Source organism: Callithrix jacchus, chromosome 17, assembly GCF_049354715.1.
Source record: "Callithrix jacchus isolate 240 chromosome 17, calJac240_pri, whole genome shotgun sequence".
Lineage (NCBI taxonomy): Eukaryota > Metazoa > Chordata > Mammalia > Primates > Cebidae > Callithrix > Callithrix jacchus.
Window position 1 is genome coordinate 80767685 of NC_133518.1, and position 19175 is coordinate 80786859.

General features: G+C 43.5%; 1 protein-coding gene and 1 non-coding gene across 7 annotated transcripts in view; both read left to right on the forward strand.

Moving 5' to 3' along the window:
- Window positions 1-19175, forward strand: part of PCYT1A (phosphate cytidylyltransferase 1A, choline) — a 54052-nt gene that overhangs the window by 23876 nt on the left and 11001 nt on the right. For all 6 annotated transcript variants that reach the window (XM_078354792.1, XM_035278478.3, XM_078354793.1 and 3 more), the window contains 3 exons: window positions 11075-11174; window positions 17824-17940; window positions 18603-18754. In XM_078354792.1, the coding sequence (XP_078210918.1) occupies window positions 11075-11174; window positions 17824-17940; window positions 18603-18754 (369 nt within the window). The remainder of the gene's footprint in view (window positions 1-11074; window positions 11175-17823; window positions 17941-18602; window positions 18755-19175) is intronic.
- LOC118149096 (U4 spliceosomal RNA) lies at window positions 9057-9197 on the forward strand. Its single transcript, XR_004736252.1, has one exon. It is a non-coding gene; the product is annotated as a U4 spliceosomal RNA (small nuclear RNA).

The window sequence follows — 19175 nt, forward strand, 5'->3', positions numbered from 1 at the left end:
ATCTTGGCCTCCCAGGTTCAAGTGATTCTCCTGCCTTAGCCTCCTAAGTAACTGGGACTACAGGCATGCACCACCATGCCTGGCTGATTTTTGTATTTTTAGTAGAGATGGGGTTTTACCATGTTGGCCAGGCTGGTCTCAAACTTCTGACCTCAGGTGATGTGCCCACCTCAGCTTCCCAAAGTGCTGGGATTACAGGTGTGAGCCACCACGTCGGATCAGTACTTCATTTTTTTTTTTAATTGGCAAATAACATTCCATCATATATCACATGCTACTTTTTAGTTATTAATTCTCTGGTTGACATTTGGGTTGAGTAAAAAATATTTTATTGCATATTTACACTGTGCTAGTACAGCAGTAGGTGGTAAGGGTGTAAAGATAAACAAGACCTTCCTTTCAGGAAATGTGAGCATAGAGTTCTATAGCTTAGAACTCATTAACTTTTTATTTTTTATTTTATTTATTTATTTATTTAAAATGAGGACTTGCCGGCTGGGCATGGTGGCTCACGCCTGTAATCCCAGCACTTTGGGAGGCCAAGTTGGGCAGATCACCTGAGGTCAGGAGTTCAAGAGCAGCCTGGCCAATATGACAAAACCCTGTCTCTACTAAAAATACAAAAATTAGCTGGGCATGGTGGCATGCACCTCTAGTCCCAGCTACTTGGGAGGCTTAGGCAGGAGAATAGCTTGAACCTGGGAGGCAGAGTTTGCAGTGAGCCAAGATTGCGCCACTACAACTCCAGCCTGGGCGACCGAGTGAGACTCCATCTCAAAAAAAAAGAGTGGGGCAACTTGCTATGTTGCCCAGACAGGTCTTAAACTCCTGGGCTCAAGCTGTCCGCCAACTTCTGCCTTCCTGAGTGCTGAGATGGCAGGCATGAGCCACCACACCTGGCGGAGCTCATTAGCTTTAGAAAAACGCTTTCCTTGCAAGTAAAGAAAGGAATAGGAAGGATCACCAAGTATTAGATACCTGGGTTGGTGGGTCAGGATGAAATGGATAGAAAAGAGACAAAAGAGTTAAGAAGGAAAAACTTTATGACTATTTTGTCTATAAGTATAAAGAATTTATTGATACAGATGGTTCTAAAGGTTCAATCAAAAGGATCACAAAAGTATTTACAAAACATTAGACATTTAGTATATCTTAATATATATCCAGCTGGGCATGAGTGGCTCACGCCGATAATCGTAGCACTTTGGGAGGCGGGAGGATTGCTTGAGGCCAGGAGTTCAAGATAACCTGGCCAACATAGTAATATCCCTTCTCAATAAAAAAATAAAAATAAAATAAAATGATTTACAAAGAATATCATATGTATGAATGAGTCATGAAGTATCTAAACCGTGGGGAAAATTGGCCATAGTTCTGCCTATGGCTAAGTAGGCCTCACAGTCTCATTTCAACCAAAATACATTGAGAATCTCTACTTGCCAGTTGCTGTGCGTTGGAGATGCAAGGATGAAAAGATGACCTTGCTCTTGGGAAACTCACAGACAAAAAGGGGTAAGAAGCAGCAATAAATAATTAAGATAGAGTATGAAATTAAGATACAGTATGAAAAGTACCAAAAAGAAGGAAGTTAGAGGAAGGTACAAAGTCAGTCTCTTGAGAAAAAAGGAATAGGAAGGATCTCCAAGTATTAGATACCTGGGATGGTGGGTCAGGATGGCCATAGTTCTGCTTATGGCTAAGTAGAGACCTCACAGTCTCATTCACCCAAATGAGTCTTGGGAAGCAAGACACTGACTTTGACCAAGATGTGGGTCTAGTGCTTTGGGAAAAGCCTCATCAAAAGGATTGTTTTTGAGCTGAACTTAGAAGGATTCAAGGAATTCAATAAATGAACAAGAGATAGAGTACAAGTTCAGAATTATGAAATAGGGCTTAAACTATGATGTTACATACAGAGAGTACAAAATAAACCTTAAACATTTTTAAGAGGTAAAACTGGCCGGGCTTGGTGGCTTCATGCCTGTAATCCCAGCACTTTGGGAGGCCAAGGTGGGAGGATCCCTTGAGCCCAGGAGTTTGAGACCAGCCTGGGCAACATAGGGAGACCCCGTCTCTATTTTAAATTAAAATTATAATTTAAAAAACGATGCGAAATAGACAATTCTTAGAGATTACTGAGATACGGAGGACAGAATGTGTTAGGAAGACTCCTAGGTTCAGTCTTAGGTAGACTATGAGATGAGTACTTCTCATTGAGATAAGAAAGACCAGGAGGAAGAGAAGGTTTTGAAGAAGACAAAAGAGTTCAGTTAGAAGGCCTACAAGACACCCAAGTAGCAACCGTCAGATGAGCTCACTGTTTACCACTGAAATGGCAATAGGAGTCAGGGAGAATTATTGTTTTTCCTTTCTAAAAACAGATCCCCAAGGGGTGGAATCTTTCAGCTCTGTTCCCTGTCCCTTCTTTCTCACACCACATGGTATTCCTCCTGACTCTAGCCTTTCCTGTGGCATTATTGAAATAATAGGGCCAAGCCGGGCGTGGTGGCTCAAGCCTGTAATCCCAGCACTTTGGGAGGCCGAGGCGGGTGGATCACGCGGTCAATAGATCGAGACCTTCCTGGTCAACATGGTGAAACCCCGTCTCTACTAAAAATACAAAAAAAAAAAAAAAATTAGCTGGGCATGGTGGCGCATGCCTGTATTCCCAGCTACTCTGGAGGCTGAGGCAGGAGAATTGCCTGAACCCAGGAGGCGGAGGTTGCGGTGAGCCGAGATTGCGCCATTACACTCCAGCCTGGGTAACAGGCGCGAAACTTCATCTCAAAAAAAAGAAGAAAAGAAATGATAGGGCCAAGCACAGTGGCTCATGCCTGTAATCCAAGCACCTTGGGATGTGGAAGGATCCCTTGAGGCCAGGAATTAAGACCAGCCTGGGCAATGAATTATAGTGAGATACTCTCCCTACAAAAAAACTGAAAAATTAGCTGGGTGTGGTGGTGTGCACCTGTGGTCCTAGCTACTCGGGAGGCTGAGGCAGGGAGATCTCTTGAGCCCAGGAGTTCAAGTTCAAATCGCACCACTGCATTTCAGCATGGGAGACAGAGTGAGATCTTGTCTCTTAAAAAAATAGAAACTGCTGGGCTCATGGAAGGACCTGTTATCATTAATACAGAATGTTTGGGTAAAAGGGAAATAAATGTTTTTCTGTGGCATTCAGAAACTTTTTAGTAAAAAGTGTACTTTGGGAAGACAATATCAAGTTCTAGTCTCATCTTATTTGAATTGTCTCCATTTCCCTGTTAGTGTGGATGCTACAATCTCTCATTTTTCACTGAAATTTTGAAGAATAGGGAGATAATGTTTGTGAATATAGTCTGAAAAAAGTTGTTATGGAAGCAATATTGCATTCAGAGAGAATTCATAATTTGGGGACTGTTGATGGCCATTATAATTTTTAGCTGCATATATTTTGAAAGTTTAGCATTTTAGAAGCCAACCTCTTAGATTAATAAAGGTTAATTTTGTTAGCATGCTGAAATCTGCATTCTACAGAATAAAGAGGAAACGAGCTGACGACGATGAGCTGAATTTGTTGAGTGCCCACTTTTGTGAGACATTGTTAATTACTCTGTGGATGCTGTTTTGTTTAATTCTCATGGTAACGTGTAGGGCAGGTATTACTGTCTTCTGCTTTATAGAAGATGAAATGAAAGCTTTAGAAACTTGCTGTGATTTCACAGCTGTGAAATGATGGAGTTGGGATTTAGATCTAAATTTTTCAAGTCCTAACCCCACACTCTTCCATTTATACCTCACTACCAGATAGTCGTAAGACTCGAAAGCAATACTGTAGGGACTCCCTTGAGGTTAAAATGAAGGAGATGTGTTTTAGGAGAACATAGAAATACTCAGTTCTACTTTTATGAACCTCCACTTCTAGAGACACTGTTCTTTGAGAATTAATTACACAGTGTTTTTAAAAATACTGACTTTTCTAACTGAAGACAACTCTGGAAACAAAGATTTTGGGCTGGGCGTAGTGGCTCACATCTGTAATCTCAGCACTTTGGGAGGCCAAGGCAGGCAGATCACAAGGTCAGGAGGTCGAGACCATGCTGGCCGACATGGTGAAGCCCCGTCTTTACTAAAAATACAAAAATTAGCTGGGTGTGGTGGTGGGTGCCTATAATCCCAGCTACTCGGGAGGCTGAGGCAGGAGAATTGCTTGAACCCAGGAGGTGGAGGTTGCAGTGAGCCCAGATTGAGCCACTGCATTCCAGCCTGGCGACAGAGCAAGACTCCATCTAAAAAAAAAAAAAAAGATTTTGCTGCTTTGTTATAGCCGCACAACGTTAGGTTTCACTCCCTATGCTTAGGAGAAATTGATTCAGCATAACCCCAGCCAGGAAGGACAGCTGGGTTTGTCTTCTGCCTGGAAACATACACAGTATGTGAAAAAGATTGAAGAAACAGTCGTCAAAGACACTTAATACATCTTTTTAAATTTGGAGGAAACTCATTATTTTAACCATTGTAAGGTATACAAGTCAGCAGTTTATCGTATATTCATCCTGTTGTACAATCATCACAACTGCCTAATTGCAGAACATTTCATCATCACAAAAAGAAGTCCCCTGTATTCATTAGCAGCCACCTCCTGGCAACCACGAATCTACTTTCTGTCTCTACGGATTTGCCTAGTTTGCACATCTAATGCAAATGAGATCACACAATATGTGGCCTTTTGTGTCTGACTTCCTTTGTTTACCATAATATTTTCAAGATTATCCAAGTGGTAGCATCTATTAGTACTTTATTCCTTTTTATAGGTGAATAATATTCCATTGTATGGACATTCCATTTTGTTTATCCATTCATTGATGGACATTTGCGTTATTTCTACTTGCTATTATGAGTAACGCAGCTGCGAACATTTTTTATGTATACGTTTTTTTTTGTTTCATTTTGTTTTTGAGGCAGTCTTTCTCTGTCTCCCAGGCTGGAGCACAGGGGCACGATCTTGGTTCACTACAGCCTCCGCCTCCCGGGTTCAAGTGATTTTCCTGCCTCAGTCTCCCAAGTATCTGAGATTGAAGACATGCACCACCACACCTGGCTAAATTTTGTATTTTTAGTAGGGATGGGTTTCACCAGGCTGGTCTCAAACTCCCGACCTCAGTTCATCCACCTGCCTCAGCCTCCCAAAGTCCTGGGATTAAAGGCATGAGCCACTGCACCCGACCTAGTTGTTTTTCTCGTAATATATGTTTGCAGTTATCTTGGGTATGTACCAGTGGGATAATTTCTGGGTCATATGGTAAGTCTATGTTTAACATTTTGAAGAACTGTTTTCCAAAGCTGCACACCATTTAATATTCAGAGTAGCAATGTATGATGATTCTCATTTCTTCACATCCTTACCAAGACTCTTATTGCCTGTCTTTTTGCTTATGGCCATTCTGGTTGACATGAAGTAGTATCTCATTGTGGTTTTGATTAGTACTTACGTCCTTGGGTCTATTTGTAAAAGTATTCTAAAGAAGAATAACACACACACACACACACACACACACACACCCCTAAAAATGAATGTCTTGGCTGGGCATGGTGGCTCAAGCCTGTAATATCAGCACTTTAGGAGGCCGAAGCAGGTGGACCACTTGATGTGGGTAACCCCCCATATAGGCACCGAGGAATGAGAGCTAAGCAGAACCCTGGCACAGTTAGGGCCTGAGGAATATCTCACTTTACAGTGTTACTACTCAGCTATTTCCTTTTATATAATCCTTTACATGATCATATATTAGTTTATAGAAATAGGGTTTGACGAATCCCTTTATATAATCCTCTATATATAATATAATAGTTGATAGTATGAGTGCCTAAAGAATATCTCCCTACATATATACCTATAAGTATATCTTAGTTGATAATTGGAGGAATGCCTAGAGTGGACACAGTACAGAGCATGAATTAAGGAATAAGCAGCTTATAATCAGAGGAATGCCTGGAGCAGACACAGTGCAGAGCATGATTTAAGGGAAAAACAGTTATACCAGGACAAGAATCCATGGCCCAGGCGGCAGCAGTCAGTATCGTAGAGATACCCGCTGTATGGCAGGCTTGGGGCGAGAGCCACTCCTCCTGATAAAGGAGTTGTAGGACCTTGCTCCAGTTCTTGTGGAAGGCTGCCCTCAGAATGACAATCCACCTTGGTGACTGTGAACTCTATCAGCTCTTGCTACTGTGCTGCTTGAAAAGCATCTTCCTGTAGAACTCATTGGAAGCTGCCAGAAGGTGGCGGTAACCCTGACAGCTCTGTCACTGCTGTGTGACTTAAGCATCCTCCTATAAATCTTCTTAGCAGTAGTTTACCCATAGATAGAAGTATTGCACACTGCACCCTCTTCACTGCGCACGGCCCACCTTCAAGCCTCAGTGACCTAATGGGGGTGAACCCCTTACTGCCTTCATAGGAATGGGCCCCTTGCTGTGCACTGTCCACCTCCTGGCCTAGGTGACCTAATAGGGGTGGACCCCATGTTTTATTGCTCACGACCCTATCACTATCCTTAAAGATGATTTCACTCACTGCCCTGCCCCCTAACCTATACACAATAAATACTCATGCTTCTGGACATTCGGGGCCTCGCCTGACTCTGCTTATAGGTGGCGTGGCCCCCCGAGCCCAGCTGCATTTTCCTTGTACTTCTGTGTCCTGTCTCTTTATTTCTTGGATCCTGTGCCTCAGCACAGCATAAGGCTCACCCCATGACCCTGTGGGGCCCTCAGCCCTACAACTTGAGGCCAGGAGTTCAAGACCAGCTTGGCTGACATGGTGAAATCCTGTCTCTGCTAAAAATACAAAAATTAGCCAGATGTGGTGGTGCATGCCTGTAGTCCCAGCTGCTTGGGAAACTGAGGCACAAGAATCACTTGAACCCAAGAGGTGGAGGTTGCAGTGAGCCGAGATCACACCAGTGCACTCCAGCTTGGGTGACAGAGCAAGACTGCCTCAAAAAAAAAAAAGAGGGCTGGGCACAGTGGCTCATGCGTGTAATCCCAGCACTTTGGGAGGCTGAGGCTGGCAGATCACTTGAGGTCAGGAGTTTGAGACCAGCCTGTCCAATAAGGTAAAACCCTGTCTCTACTAAAAATACAAAAATGAGCCAGGTGTGGTGTTGCCTGCCTATAGTCTCAGCTACTTGGGAGGCTGAGGCAGGAGAATCGCTTGAACCCAGGAGGCAGAGGTTGCAGTGAGCCGAGATCATACCAGTGCACTCTAGCCTGGCTACAGAGCGAGACTTTGTCTAAAAAAAAAAAAAAGTTTCCACTTATATGATTAGTATATCTTTCTTTTTTTTTTTTTTTTTTTTTTTGAGACGGAGTTTCGCTCTTGTTACTCAGGCTGGAGTGCAATGGTGCAATCTCGGCTCACCATAACCTCCGCCTCCTGGGTTCAGGCAATTCTCCTGCCTCAGCCTCCTGAGTAGCTGGGATTACAGGCACGCGCCACCAGGCCCAGCTAATTTTTTTGTATTTTTTAGTAGAGACGGGGTTTCACCATGTTGACCAGGATGGTCTCGATCTCTTGACCTCGTGATCCACCCACCTCGGCCTCCCAAAGTGCTGGGATTACAGGCTTGAGCCACCACGCCCAGCCTGATTAGTATATCTTAAACTAAACTTATATAAGTGTTTTTTTTTTTTGAGATAGGGTCTTGCTCTGTTTGGAGTGCAGTGGCGCCATCTCAGCTCACTGTAACTACTGCTTCCTTGGCTCAAGCAATCCTCCTACTTCAGCCTCCCAAGTAGCGGGACTACAGGCATATGCCACCACTCCCGACTAATGTTTGTATCTTTTGTAGAGACACGGTTTCATCATGCGGCTCAGGCTGGTCTTAAACTCCTGGGCTCAAGCAATCTACCAGCCTCTGTAAGTGCTGGGATTACAGGTATGAGCTACTGTGCCCGGCCAAAGGAAAAAAAATATGTTTTGATGTTAACACAATTTTAAAAAATTGATACTTATCTGAAAACAAGACAGTATCTTCCCAGTATCTGGATTCAGCTCAGTCATGATACGATCTTTTTAGGATTGAACATCACTACAGCCATACAGAAACTAGAAGCGTTATGGGGAATACTGTGACGATTTCATGTCAAAAATTCTGAGTTTTAATGAACTGGGCAATTTCCTAGAAAGAGACAAATTATAAAAACTAACCAAGACAAAGTATAAAATCTTAATAGACCTATATCAAGTTAAAAAAGAAAAAAAAGGGAATTAGTTATTAAAAATCTTCTCAAAGTCCAGGCCCAAAGTTAAAAAATTAGCTGGATGTGGTGGTGCATGCCTGTAGTCCCAGCTGACTAGGGAAGCTGAGGCGAGAGAATTGCTTGAGCCCTGGAGTTGGAGGCTGCTGAGAGCTGTGATTGTGCCACTGCCTTCTAGCCTCGGAGACAGAGTGAGACCGTCTCTACAAAACCACAAAAACGTGTAAGGAATAAATAATACAAATATTACACAAAAATAAGGTGAAGAGAACACTTCACAAACTATTTTGTGACGCCAGATACCAAAGCCAGAGAAAAACATCACAAGAAACAAAGTATGGTTAAAAATCTCAGGCCGGGTGCAGTGGTTCACACCTGTAATCCCAGCACTTTGGGAGGTTGAGCTGGGTGGATCGCTTGATTCCAGGAGTTCGAGCCCAACCTGGGCAACATGGCAAAACCCCATCTCTAAAAAATTAATAATAATTTAAAAAAAAACGCCTTTGCAGGCTGGGCATGGAGGCTAACGCCTATAATCCCAGCACTTTGGGAGGCCAAGTTGGGCTGATCACAAGGTCCAGAGTTCGAGACCAGCCTGGCCAACAAGGTGAAACCCCATCTCTACTAAAGATACAAAAAATTAGCTGGGCATGGTGGTGTGCACCTGTAATCCCAGCTACTCAGGAAGCTGAGGCAGTAGAATTGCTTGAACCCAGAAGGCAGAGGTTGCAGTGAGCCAAGATTGCACCACTGCACTCCAGCCTGGGTGATAGGGCCAGACTCTGTCAAAAAAAAAGGTTTGCACAGTGGCAGTAATTTTTAAAAAAGTTTTGCATAATAGCCACTGAGGTTTATCTGAGGCATGATTATTACTACTTGAAAACTTTTCCCAGTACCTTTCTGTGACGACTTGCAATATAGTCAGCATTGGCAATTTTTGACAGTCTCTATGGAGACTGAATTAAAAAAATAATACAAAAAATTAGCTGGGTGTGGTGGCTCACACCTATAAGCTCAGCACTTTTGGAGACCAAGGTGGAAGGATTGCTTCAGGCCAGGAGTTGAGACCTGCCTAGGCAGATGGTGAGACCTTGTCTCAACCAGAATAAAAAATTACCTGGGTGTCAGGTAGTGCATGCCTGTAGTCCCAGCTACTTGGGAGGCTGAGGTGGGAGGATCACTTGAGTCAGGGAGGTCGAGGTTGCAGGGAGCCAAAATGGCGCCGGTGTACTCCAGCCTGGGCAACAGAGCCAGATTCTCAAAAAAAACAAAAACCCAGATTGGAAAAGAATAAGCAAAACTATCTTCATTCACAGACAAGGTGATGTTATATGTAGAAAATGCTAAGGAATCTACGAAACAACTGATACTAGAAGTAATAATTAACTTCAGCAAAGACATAGGACATAAGATCAATATACAGAAAATTTCAATACAGAAACACAAATACAGATCAACTGCACTGTTAAATAATATCAAGGAACGATCCAAAAATAAAGTTAAGAAAACAATTCTGTTCACAATAGCATCAAGTAAATAAAAGATTTAGGAATAACAAAAACTCTTAAGTGAAGCCCTCTGTAATAGAGAGCTCAGCACGTCTGCATAATAATTTCAGCTTGGCCTCTGAGTAACTGCATGCAATTTACATAACTTCTCTGAATCTCATTTCTCTCATTCTTTTTTTTTTTTTTTTTGAGACTGAGCCTTGCTCTGTGGCCCAGGCTGGAGTGCAACAGTGCGATCTCGGCTCATTGCAACCTCTGCCTCCTGGGTTCTAGTGATTCTCATGCCTCAGCCCCTCGAGTAGCTGGAATTACAGGTATGCCACCATGCTCGGTTAATTTTTGTATTTTTAGCAGAGACAGGGTTTCAACATGTTGGCCAGGCTGGTCTTGGAATTCCTGACCTCGAGTCATCTGCCTGCCTTGGCCTCCCAAAGTGTTGGGAGTACAGGCGTGAGCCACCGTGTCCTGCCTCGTTCCTCTCATCCTTAAACTGGGGATACCAGTTACAGTACTTCTTGCCTTACGGGGCCATTATGAGCATTAGAACATATTTACAGTGTAAAGCACTACACAACAATAATTATACTTAATAAAGCACCTGGAGCTGTTTGCCTTCCCAGTCTCCTAGTTGAAGTGGTGTAAAAATGCACTTATGGGCCAGGCGTGGTGGCTCACACCTATAATCCCAGCACTTTGGAAGGCTAAGGCAGGTGGATCTCTTGAGGTTAAGAGTTTGAGACCAGCCTGGCCAACATGGCAAAACCCAGTCTCTACTAAAAATACAAAAGTTACTCAGGTGTGGTGGTGGGCACCTATAATCCCAGCTACTCGGGAGGCTGAGGCAGGATAATTGCTTGAACCCGGAAGGTGGCGCTTGCAAGATCACGCCACTGCACTTCAGCCTGGGTGACAGAGTGAGACTCTGTCTCAAAAAAAAAAAAAAAAAAAAGAAAGAAAGAAAATGCATTTATGAATGTTGGCAGTTTGTCACATGATACAGGGTGGCTGTTTTGCCAAGGCAGGGGGCCATCATTCCTGACCCAGTTAGTTGGGACTGCGCTTGGTTTCCCAGGCAGATGGCTCCATCTTAACCGGAAATCACTTGTTTCATGCCACGGTTTACCCATTTTGTAAAAGATCACAACTTCCATTTGTCGGTTTGGAATACCTTTTGTTCCCTTCTTTTTTATGTTACAGTGTTTTAGGATGAATTTTAGTCACGTCATACCAAATAACTGATTTGTCTTCAAAGCTGCCATTTTTTTAGTGTTTCCATGTATGCCATTGAATTGAACCTTCTTTTCACTCACTTTCCTTTTCTTAAGGGCTTACGGCAACCAGCTCCTTTTTCTGATGAAGTTGAAGTTGACTTTAGTAAGCCCTATGTCAGGGTAACTATGGAAGAAGCCAGTAGAGGAACTCCTTGTAAGTAAATACCTACGTAATTTGCTGTTTGATTACTGTTTTTGGCATTCCATTGTATTTATGAAATACACACCTACTCTCTACGTACTTCCCCCCGTTTCCTTGTAAAGGCTAATGCAGGAAGGAGTTCTTCCCAGCAGCCTTGATGCTCTGTTTAGAAGGGTAACTCCACTCCATAACCTTTCATTTTTTTCTTATTATTATACACCTGTTTCCTGGGCTGTTGTTGTAGCTATGAGATATAGTAGAGCAGAAGCCATAAGATAGAATATTAGTCTGAGCTGGTTTATGATCTTGTCTATTTCTATAAAGGTCCAAATAATAGTTCAGGCTGTCGCAGTTTTGATAGCCTTCAGCATTTCCCCCACGATCTTTCTGCTTTCTGTCAGTTGGCTGTGGTCCTGCTGATTGACAGAGGACAAAAATACCCCAAGCTGGGAGGTGCTCTTCACTTTATTTTTCCTGATATTATAGTTTTCCAGGTTTTAAAAAATGCTTATTATTTTCAAAGCCCTTACTCTTTGTGTGCTTAATTTACATCATTAATTAGCAGTTTTTGACCACATAAATTATAATATATATTCAAGATGCGTTTCTTATGTGGAGCAATTGGCTTTAGAGCTCACTATAAAAAGAAACTTCCAAGAGAATTTGTTATGAATACACAGTCCTATAGAGAAATGTTCTTTTTTCTCTGTAAATTCTCCGATTTTCCCAGTCCTTTTTCACTCATTCTGATTACTATAATAAGTGTTCTCTCTATCCTGTAAATGTAGGGCCGAACTAAGACTCGAACACCAGGGAATAAGAGGGAGTTGCAGCCATAAACCTATGTATTTGCAGCATATACCGTTTATTTGTGTTTAGCTTTGCTTTCTGTCGTAACTGAAGAACAGTGAAGTACAAATAGAAGTGGGCCAGGCGCGGTGGCTCACGCCTGTCATCCCAGCACTTTGGGAGGCCAAGGTGGGTGGATCACTTGAGGTCAAGAGTTCGAGACCAGCCTGGCTAACATGGTGAAACCCTGTCTTTACTAAAAATACAAAACTTATCTGGGCATGGCAGTGCACGCCTATAGTCCCAGCTACTTGGGAGGCTAAGGCAGAGAATTGCATGAACCCAGGAGGCAGAGATTGCAGTGAGCCAAGATCATGCCACTGCACTCCAGCCTGGGTGACAGAGTGAGACCCTGTCTCAAAACAAACAGAAGTGATACAAGTGTTATACCAGGAATTGTAACCCTACCCCTTGGCCTTATCTTGGGTATAAGTATTGTGGTTTTGGGGTCCTCAACAAAAAAGAGGCTAATTCCAGAGAATCCTTTCCTTTTGCAGAAATGTTTAGATATAGTTCATGTTGACTACAACCCTCTAATTCATTTAGGAGTGTTGAGTTTGGCCTCCTTATTTGGTAATAGGTAGGCTCCTGGGGCCGGGTAAACTGACAGGAAAACCAGAGACTCTGTGGATCAGCATGCAGGTGGGCAGGTCTGACTCAAAACGCCAGAAGGTGGTTTAGGTTCACACTCAGATGTCACAGTAGAGTTTGTTGAAGCAAGAACGTTTTATGTACTCTCTAATGACACACATTTAGAATCAGTTATTCATTTAGATCTGATCAGATTGCTTGCATCACCAAGTTTGTTGCTAATTTGTCCACCCACCATTTGTGGTACGTAAAAGTTGGAAATATATGTGCTGCTTCCAAGTTTTGTTTTGTTTGTTGAGACAGTCTTGCTCTCGCCCAGGCTGGAGTGCAGTGGCGTGATCTCAGCTCACTGCAACCTTCGCCTCCCGGGTTCAAGCAGTTCTCAAATCTGTCTCCCAAGTAGCTGGGACCACAGCAGTGAGCCACTGTGCCCAGCCCACAGTAAAACAGATCATTAGCGGGATAGAATTGTAGCTAAAGCCTCACCCTGGAATGCTGCTACTTATTGTAAGCACTAGAATAGAAGGCCTCCAGCAAAATAATTGTATTTTTGGTGGAACAAACAGCCACAAACTAGCTTATAAATTAGCCAGCTTCATTTGAACTCTGGTTTTTCTCTCATATCTCATATTGTCTGACTGTTTTATGTTAAATCACCAAGTAGCCAACTGCATTCATGCCAGTGCAGGACAAGGAATAAACTGATAAAGAATGTGCATGTGCTGTAGTGAATTTTAAACATCTCCCTCCTGCTCCCCATGTTTTAACTAGGAAGATTGGTTAGTCTAGGAGAAGATTCTCTACTCAGAGAAAGACAAATATGATTTGAGAGATAAGAAGGTCAGCTCTAGGAATGTTTTGGAGGATGAAAAAAAATCAGTAGTATGTTTAACTCAGAGAAAGTAAGAAAATGGGAGAATGTGAAGGGCAATGGAAATCTGTTGGGGCAGAATGTTTCGGTGGTAGGTATTTGGGAGAATAAATATATCAAAAGAGATCATTAATTGAAACCCAGGTTTCTTCTGCCTAAAGGAGGACATATGGTTGCTTAGTCACCAGTGGTGTGGCATATAATTCATGATCCATATAAACCATATAATTTATCATCCAAATCAGGACAGTTTCGAGCATGAAAGGGAGTTGATGTTAAGAATATACCGAGGTTGAGTGTGGTGGCTCCTGCCTATAATCCTAGCACTTTCGGAGACCAAGGCAAAGGATTACTCAAGGCCAGGAATTCAAGACCAGCCTGGGCAATACAGTGAGATCGCATCTCTACAAAAAATCAAATTAGCCAGGTGTGGTGGTGTGCATCTCTAGTCCCAGTTACCGAGGAGGCTGAGGGGAGAGGATTGCTTGAGTCCAGGAGGTCTAGAGTACAGTGAGCCATGATTATTGCACCATTGCACTCCAGCCTGGGTGACAGAGACCCTGTCTTTAAAAAAAACCAAAACATATATATACATACATACATATATATATACACACACACACATACACACACATATATATACACACACACACACACACACACAGGCACATATATGATATTATATGCATAATACATAAAGGATATATTAGATATGTATAATATATATTATATAATGATATGAACATCAAAAGTGATATTAAAAGCATATGATTTATATAAATGTTATACGTACTATAATATACATTTGTTGTCTCGGCACATACGTGTGTGGAAACCACAAATATAAGTCAGGGGCGTGGTTATCCTGGTCAGCAGCCGCTTGGTAAAGGAACGGCTAATGCTAGCTTTCTTCCCAGACTAGTTTAACAGCGGCCCCTGCTGGCCATTTGGTTAATAAGTCAGTCTGGGTTTGCCGACGACTTGGGGTGGAAGAGCGGCCAGTTGAGATGTAGGCTGGGGCAGCGCTGAAGAGAGCAAGGGGCACATCTGGGCTTCGTCGGAAAAGGTTCAGCGATCTCCTCGGCCTAGCGCGGGATGAGTAGCTGCGCCGCCGGCAGCCGCCTGATCAGCAGCATTCTGTGCTGCCGCCGCCGTCCAGGCAACGTGTTTCTCGAGCACAATTTCCCGGCTGTGTGCTGCCTAGTAGCAAACAAACAACAAAGCAGTCTTACTTTTTATATTCTATCCTTGTGTTTTAGGGTCCACTAGTGTGAGATCGTGGCCCTCCGGACTTGTTTAGGAAAAATGGAAGTGCGTTAGTTACTTCATGGACATGACTTCTGGGATACTTTTAAATGTGTGTGTGTGTGTGTGTGTTTTGTTTCTTGAGGTAGAGTCTCGCTCTGTTGCCCAGGCTGCAGCGCAGTGCCTTGATCTTGGCTGACTGCAACCTCTGCCTCCCAGGTTCAAGTGATTCTCGCTTCAGCCTCCCAGGTAGCTAGGATTATTAATGACACCCACCACCACACCCATCTAATTTTTGTATTTTTCGTAGAGACGGGTTTTCACCATGTTAGCCAGACAGGCCATGAACTGCTGACCTCAGGTGATCTGCCCGCCTTGGCCTCCCACAGTGCCGGGATTACAGGCATGATCTATCACACCTGGCCCAAAAACTTTTTAAATTTATTATTTTTTAATAGGCACAGAGCCAATGCAGTGATTTCTGGGATATGGAAGAGGGATTATATGCTCAGATTTTGTTTTATTTTACTTTGTTTTTGTAAGAATTATTTTTTAAATATTTTCTTCTTCTTTTTTTTTTTTTAGTTGACACATACTGGCAGTAAAAAAAAATTTTTAATAGAGATAGGGTTTCACTGTGTTGCCCAGGCTGGTCTCAAACTCCTGGGCTCAAGCAGTCCTCCTGCCCTGGTCTCCCAAGTGCTGGGATTACAGGTGTGAGCTACCACACCCAGCCTGCTTTGTCTCATAGAGGAGAATACTGAGGCATAAGGAAGTTAAGGCTGCAGAGGAAGAAAGCTGGTTGGCAAGCTTGAGCTATGACCCTTCTGACTCTTAAATTCATTAAATTAATTATTAGTTTTCCATTGGATTGGTATAATTAAAAATTTTTATTTGCTGTATTTTAAAATCAGTACAACCAGCCTAGGCTAGGTGTGATGGCTCACACTTTGGGATCCCAGCACTTTGGGAGGCCAAGGCAGGTGGATCGCTTCAGGTCAGGAGTTTTGAGACTAGCCTGGCCAACATGGTGAAACCCTGTCTCTACTAAAAATACGAAAACCATCCTGGCATGATGGCTTTCACCTGTAATCCCAGCGTCTTGGGAGGCTGAGGCAGGAGAATCACTTGAACCCGGGAAACAGAGGTTGCAGTGAGCCTAGATCAGAACACCGTACTCCAGCCTGGGTGACAGAGCCAGACTCCGTTTCTTTAAAAAAAAAAAAAAAGAAAAAAAAAAAATACAACTTGCCTGGGCAACATGTGATATCCCATCTCTACAAAAACAAAAATTAGCTGGGCATGGTGTTGTGTATCTGTAGCCCCAGCGACTTGGGAGGCTGAGGTGGGAGGATCATTTTAGCCTGGGAGGTGGAGGTTACAGTGAGCTGAGACCACACCGCTGCACTCCAGCCTGGGCGACAGAGCCAGACCTTGTCTCAAAAAATCAAACGAAATGAAATCAATACATTCCCATAGTTTAATATCCGTAAAGTACAAAGAGGGCATAAAGTAAAATGTCTTCCTCTCAAGATCTGTCTCACAGCCACCTGGTATCTCTGTAACAGGCAACCAAAGTGACCAATTTCTGTGAACATCTGAGTAGACCGTTTATAAATCCTCCCACCTTGCTGTGGGTGTGCTATGCTATATTCAGTCTTCCGCTGAAATGTAGGCTGTTTCCTAACTGTTGCTATTATAAACAGCACCACGCTGAATAATGTCTATATTTACTGTGAGGTAATTTCCAGGATTGGAGTAGCTAGGCCAAAGATATAAGCATTTGTTGTTCGTCTTTTGATAGATACTACCTAATTACCCTTTTGGAAAGTTGCTGATATTCCTTTCAGCAATGTGTGATTTCTTGGTTTAAAATCTACTTGTTTATGAATAAAGCTTTTTGAAAACAAACATTCATAAACCTCCCGAGAACAACTTCCTTCCCTTGATTTGCTGCCCTTAAGACAGGAAGGAGATGTGTCTGATCCTCAGCCTCAGTGTAGCACATCTGATGGCACTTTGGCCCATCTTTCCCAAAATGACACAGGTGCTCCTACTGTTACTTTCTGGTGCTGCAGTAAAATAGCTCTTCCTTTACTCACATAAAGGAAATAAGTTACATGGACTCCTTAGATTTATTGTTTAAACTTTGATGAACCATTCTGCTTGTTTCATTTTTAATGTTTATTTGGCTTTGGAATTAGTCTTGTACCCCAGGAAATAACTTCCTTGCTTCTAAGTTGACAGTCAGTTCTCTGTTGTTTTTTGTGCCTGAGAAGTTTGGTACAACCAGGCTAACAAAGACAGTTAGTGGAGATGATGATGTCAAAAATACCTTCATAGGCTGGGCATGATGGCTCACACCTGTAATCCCAGCATTTTGGGAGGCTGAGATGGGACTGCTTGAGTCTAGGAGTTCAAGACCAGCCTGGGCAACATTGTATCTCAAAAAATAAAAAAATGAGCTGGGCATGGTGGTGTGCACCTGTGATCCCATCTACTTGGGAGGCTGAGATGGGAGGATCACTTGAGGTCAGGAGGTCGAGGCTGCAGTGAGCTATGATTGCACCACGGCACTCTAGCCTGGAAGACAGAGTGAGACCCTGTCCCAGAAAAAAATGAAAAGATCTTTACTTATAGTCAAGGAAGTCTGTGATGTTGTTTTTCATAATCCAACCTACCTCCAAAATCAGGGTGAATACCCAGAGAACACCTTAAAGGAGTATGTAGTCACAGAACAGTCACACAGTGCCATTTCCATTTGCCAAGTACAAGATAGTGAATAAATGTATTTTTGTGGCTGGGTGCAATGGCTCACACCTGCAATCCCAGCACTTTGGGAGGGTGGATCAGTTGAGGCCAGGAATTTGAGACCAGGCTGGCCAACGAGGCAAAACTCCGTGTCTACTAAAAACACAAAAATTAGTCAGGTGTTATGACATGTGCCTGTAGTCCCAGCTACTCGGGAGGCCAAGGCAGGAGAATCACTTGAACCCGGAAAGCAGAGGTTGCACTGAGCCGAGATCGCTCCAGCCTGGGTGACAGAGCAAGGTTCGGTCTCAGAAATAATGCATTTCTGTGATAAATGCTTTCATTTGTATTTAGGTGAGCGGCCCGTGAGAGTTTATGCCGATGGAATATTTGACTTATTTCACTCCGGTCATGCCCGAGCTCTGATGCAAGCAAAGAACCTTTTCCCTAATACATACCTCATCGTGGGAGGTAAGCAAACGTCTGATGACCTCAGGTGCTGTGAAGAAAAAGGTGATAGTAGCCTTTCTTTCTCTCTGTCTTTACAACCTGAGGACATGGCTCTTGTTTTCATTTTTAAATGAAGGATGTAGTACAGCCTCTCTAAAACATGTGACGTCCGAGGTACTAGCAACCTAACCCTGGAGAGAGGAGCTTCCGGCTCATTGAGTGCGACATCTGACATGTATCTCGCTGCTCTTAGTGGGGTTTCTGCAGTCACAGGAGCAACAGTGACTTCTGTCGCCTGCGTAAAAACCCTTTAGATTTCAGTTTATCATTTTGAACCAACTGGAGTACAAAAGCCTGCCAAGGAAGTGGAATGTGGCCCGGTCCAGAATTAATGCAACAGGAGAACATGTTTAAGAGCTTAATTGATAAGACACACGCAGCAGGTTTATTTCAGAGTCAAAGACCTTTGTCCCCTCTTATCTGAAGTATGAACATACTGTTTAGTGAGTGTTGTCCCACAAAGTATACTCTGTGTTAGGACAGGCACTGTTGCCCAGGTTGAACTACCTTGAGCAGACTTTTCTCCAGCTGGGGAAGATGGTTGCAGTGCTAGGAAGCGGGGGAAGACAGGGTGGTTAAGCAAAGGGATTCTGACTCGCGGCTCTGTGGTGTGCTGGTCTCAGTTTGCAGTGACGAGCTCACGCACAACTTCAAGGGCTTCACGGTGATGAATGAAAATGAGCGCTACGATGCAGTTCAGCACTGCCGCTATGTGGACGAGGTAGTGAGGAACGCGCCCTGGACCCTGACGCCTGAGTTCCTGGCAGAACACCGGGTAAGAAACCGGGCACATGTCCCCCTTCCTTGTTCCAGGATTGCCTGAACTCTCAATGCTTGTGGCACTTAGGCTAGTTTTCCACTAGCCCAGTGTCACTTCTGCCTTCTCGGAGGTTTCACAGGGGCTGACAGTGATAGTCCCAGTGGTGGCAGTCATCCCTGACATTGCATGGGCTTTGCAAGCACTTTTGCATTCATTCTATTCCATTTTCTCCCCACAACAGTCCTGTGGTGTGGTTATCATTTCCACTTCACACGTGAGTAACCAAGTAACCTGCTCCAAGTCACACTTAGCAGAGCCCGGAGCTGAACTCTTCAGTTAAGTGACTTCACCCAACCCCTTACAGCATGCCGGTCTCCTTAGCATATCCACAGCCCCACGCACACTCTGAAGACCTCACGTTACTGGGAAACAAGGC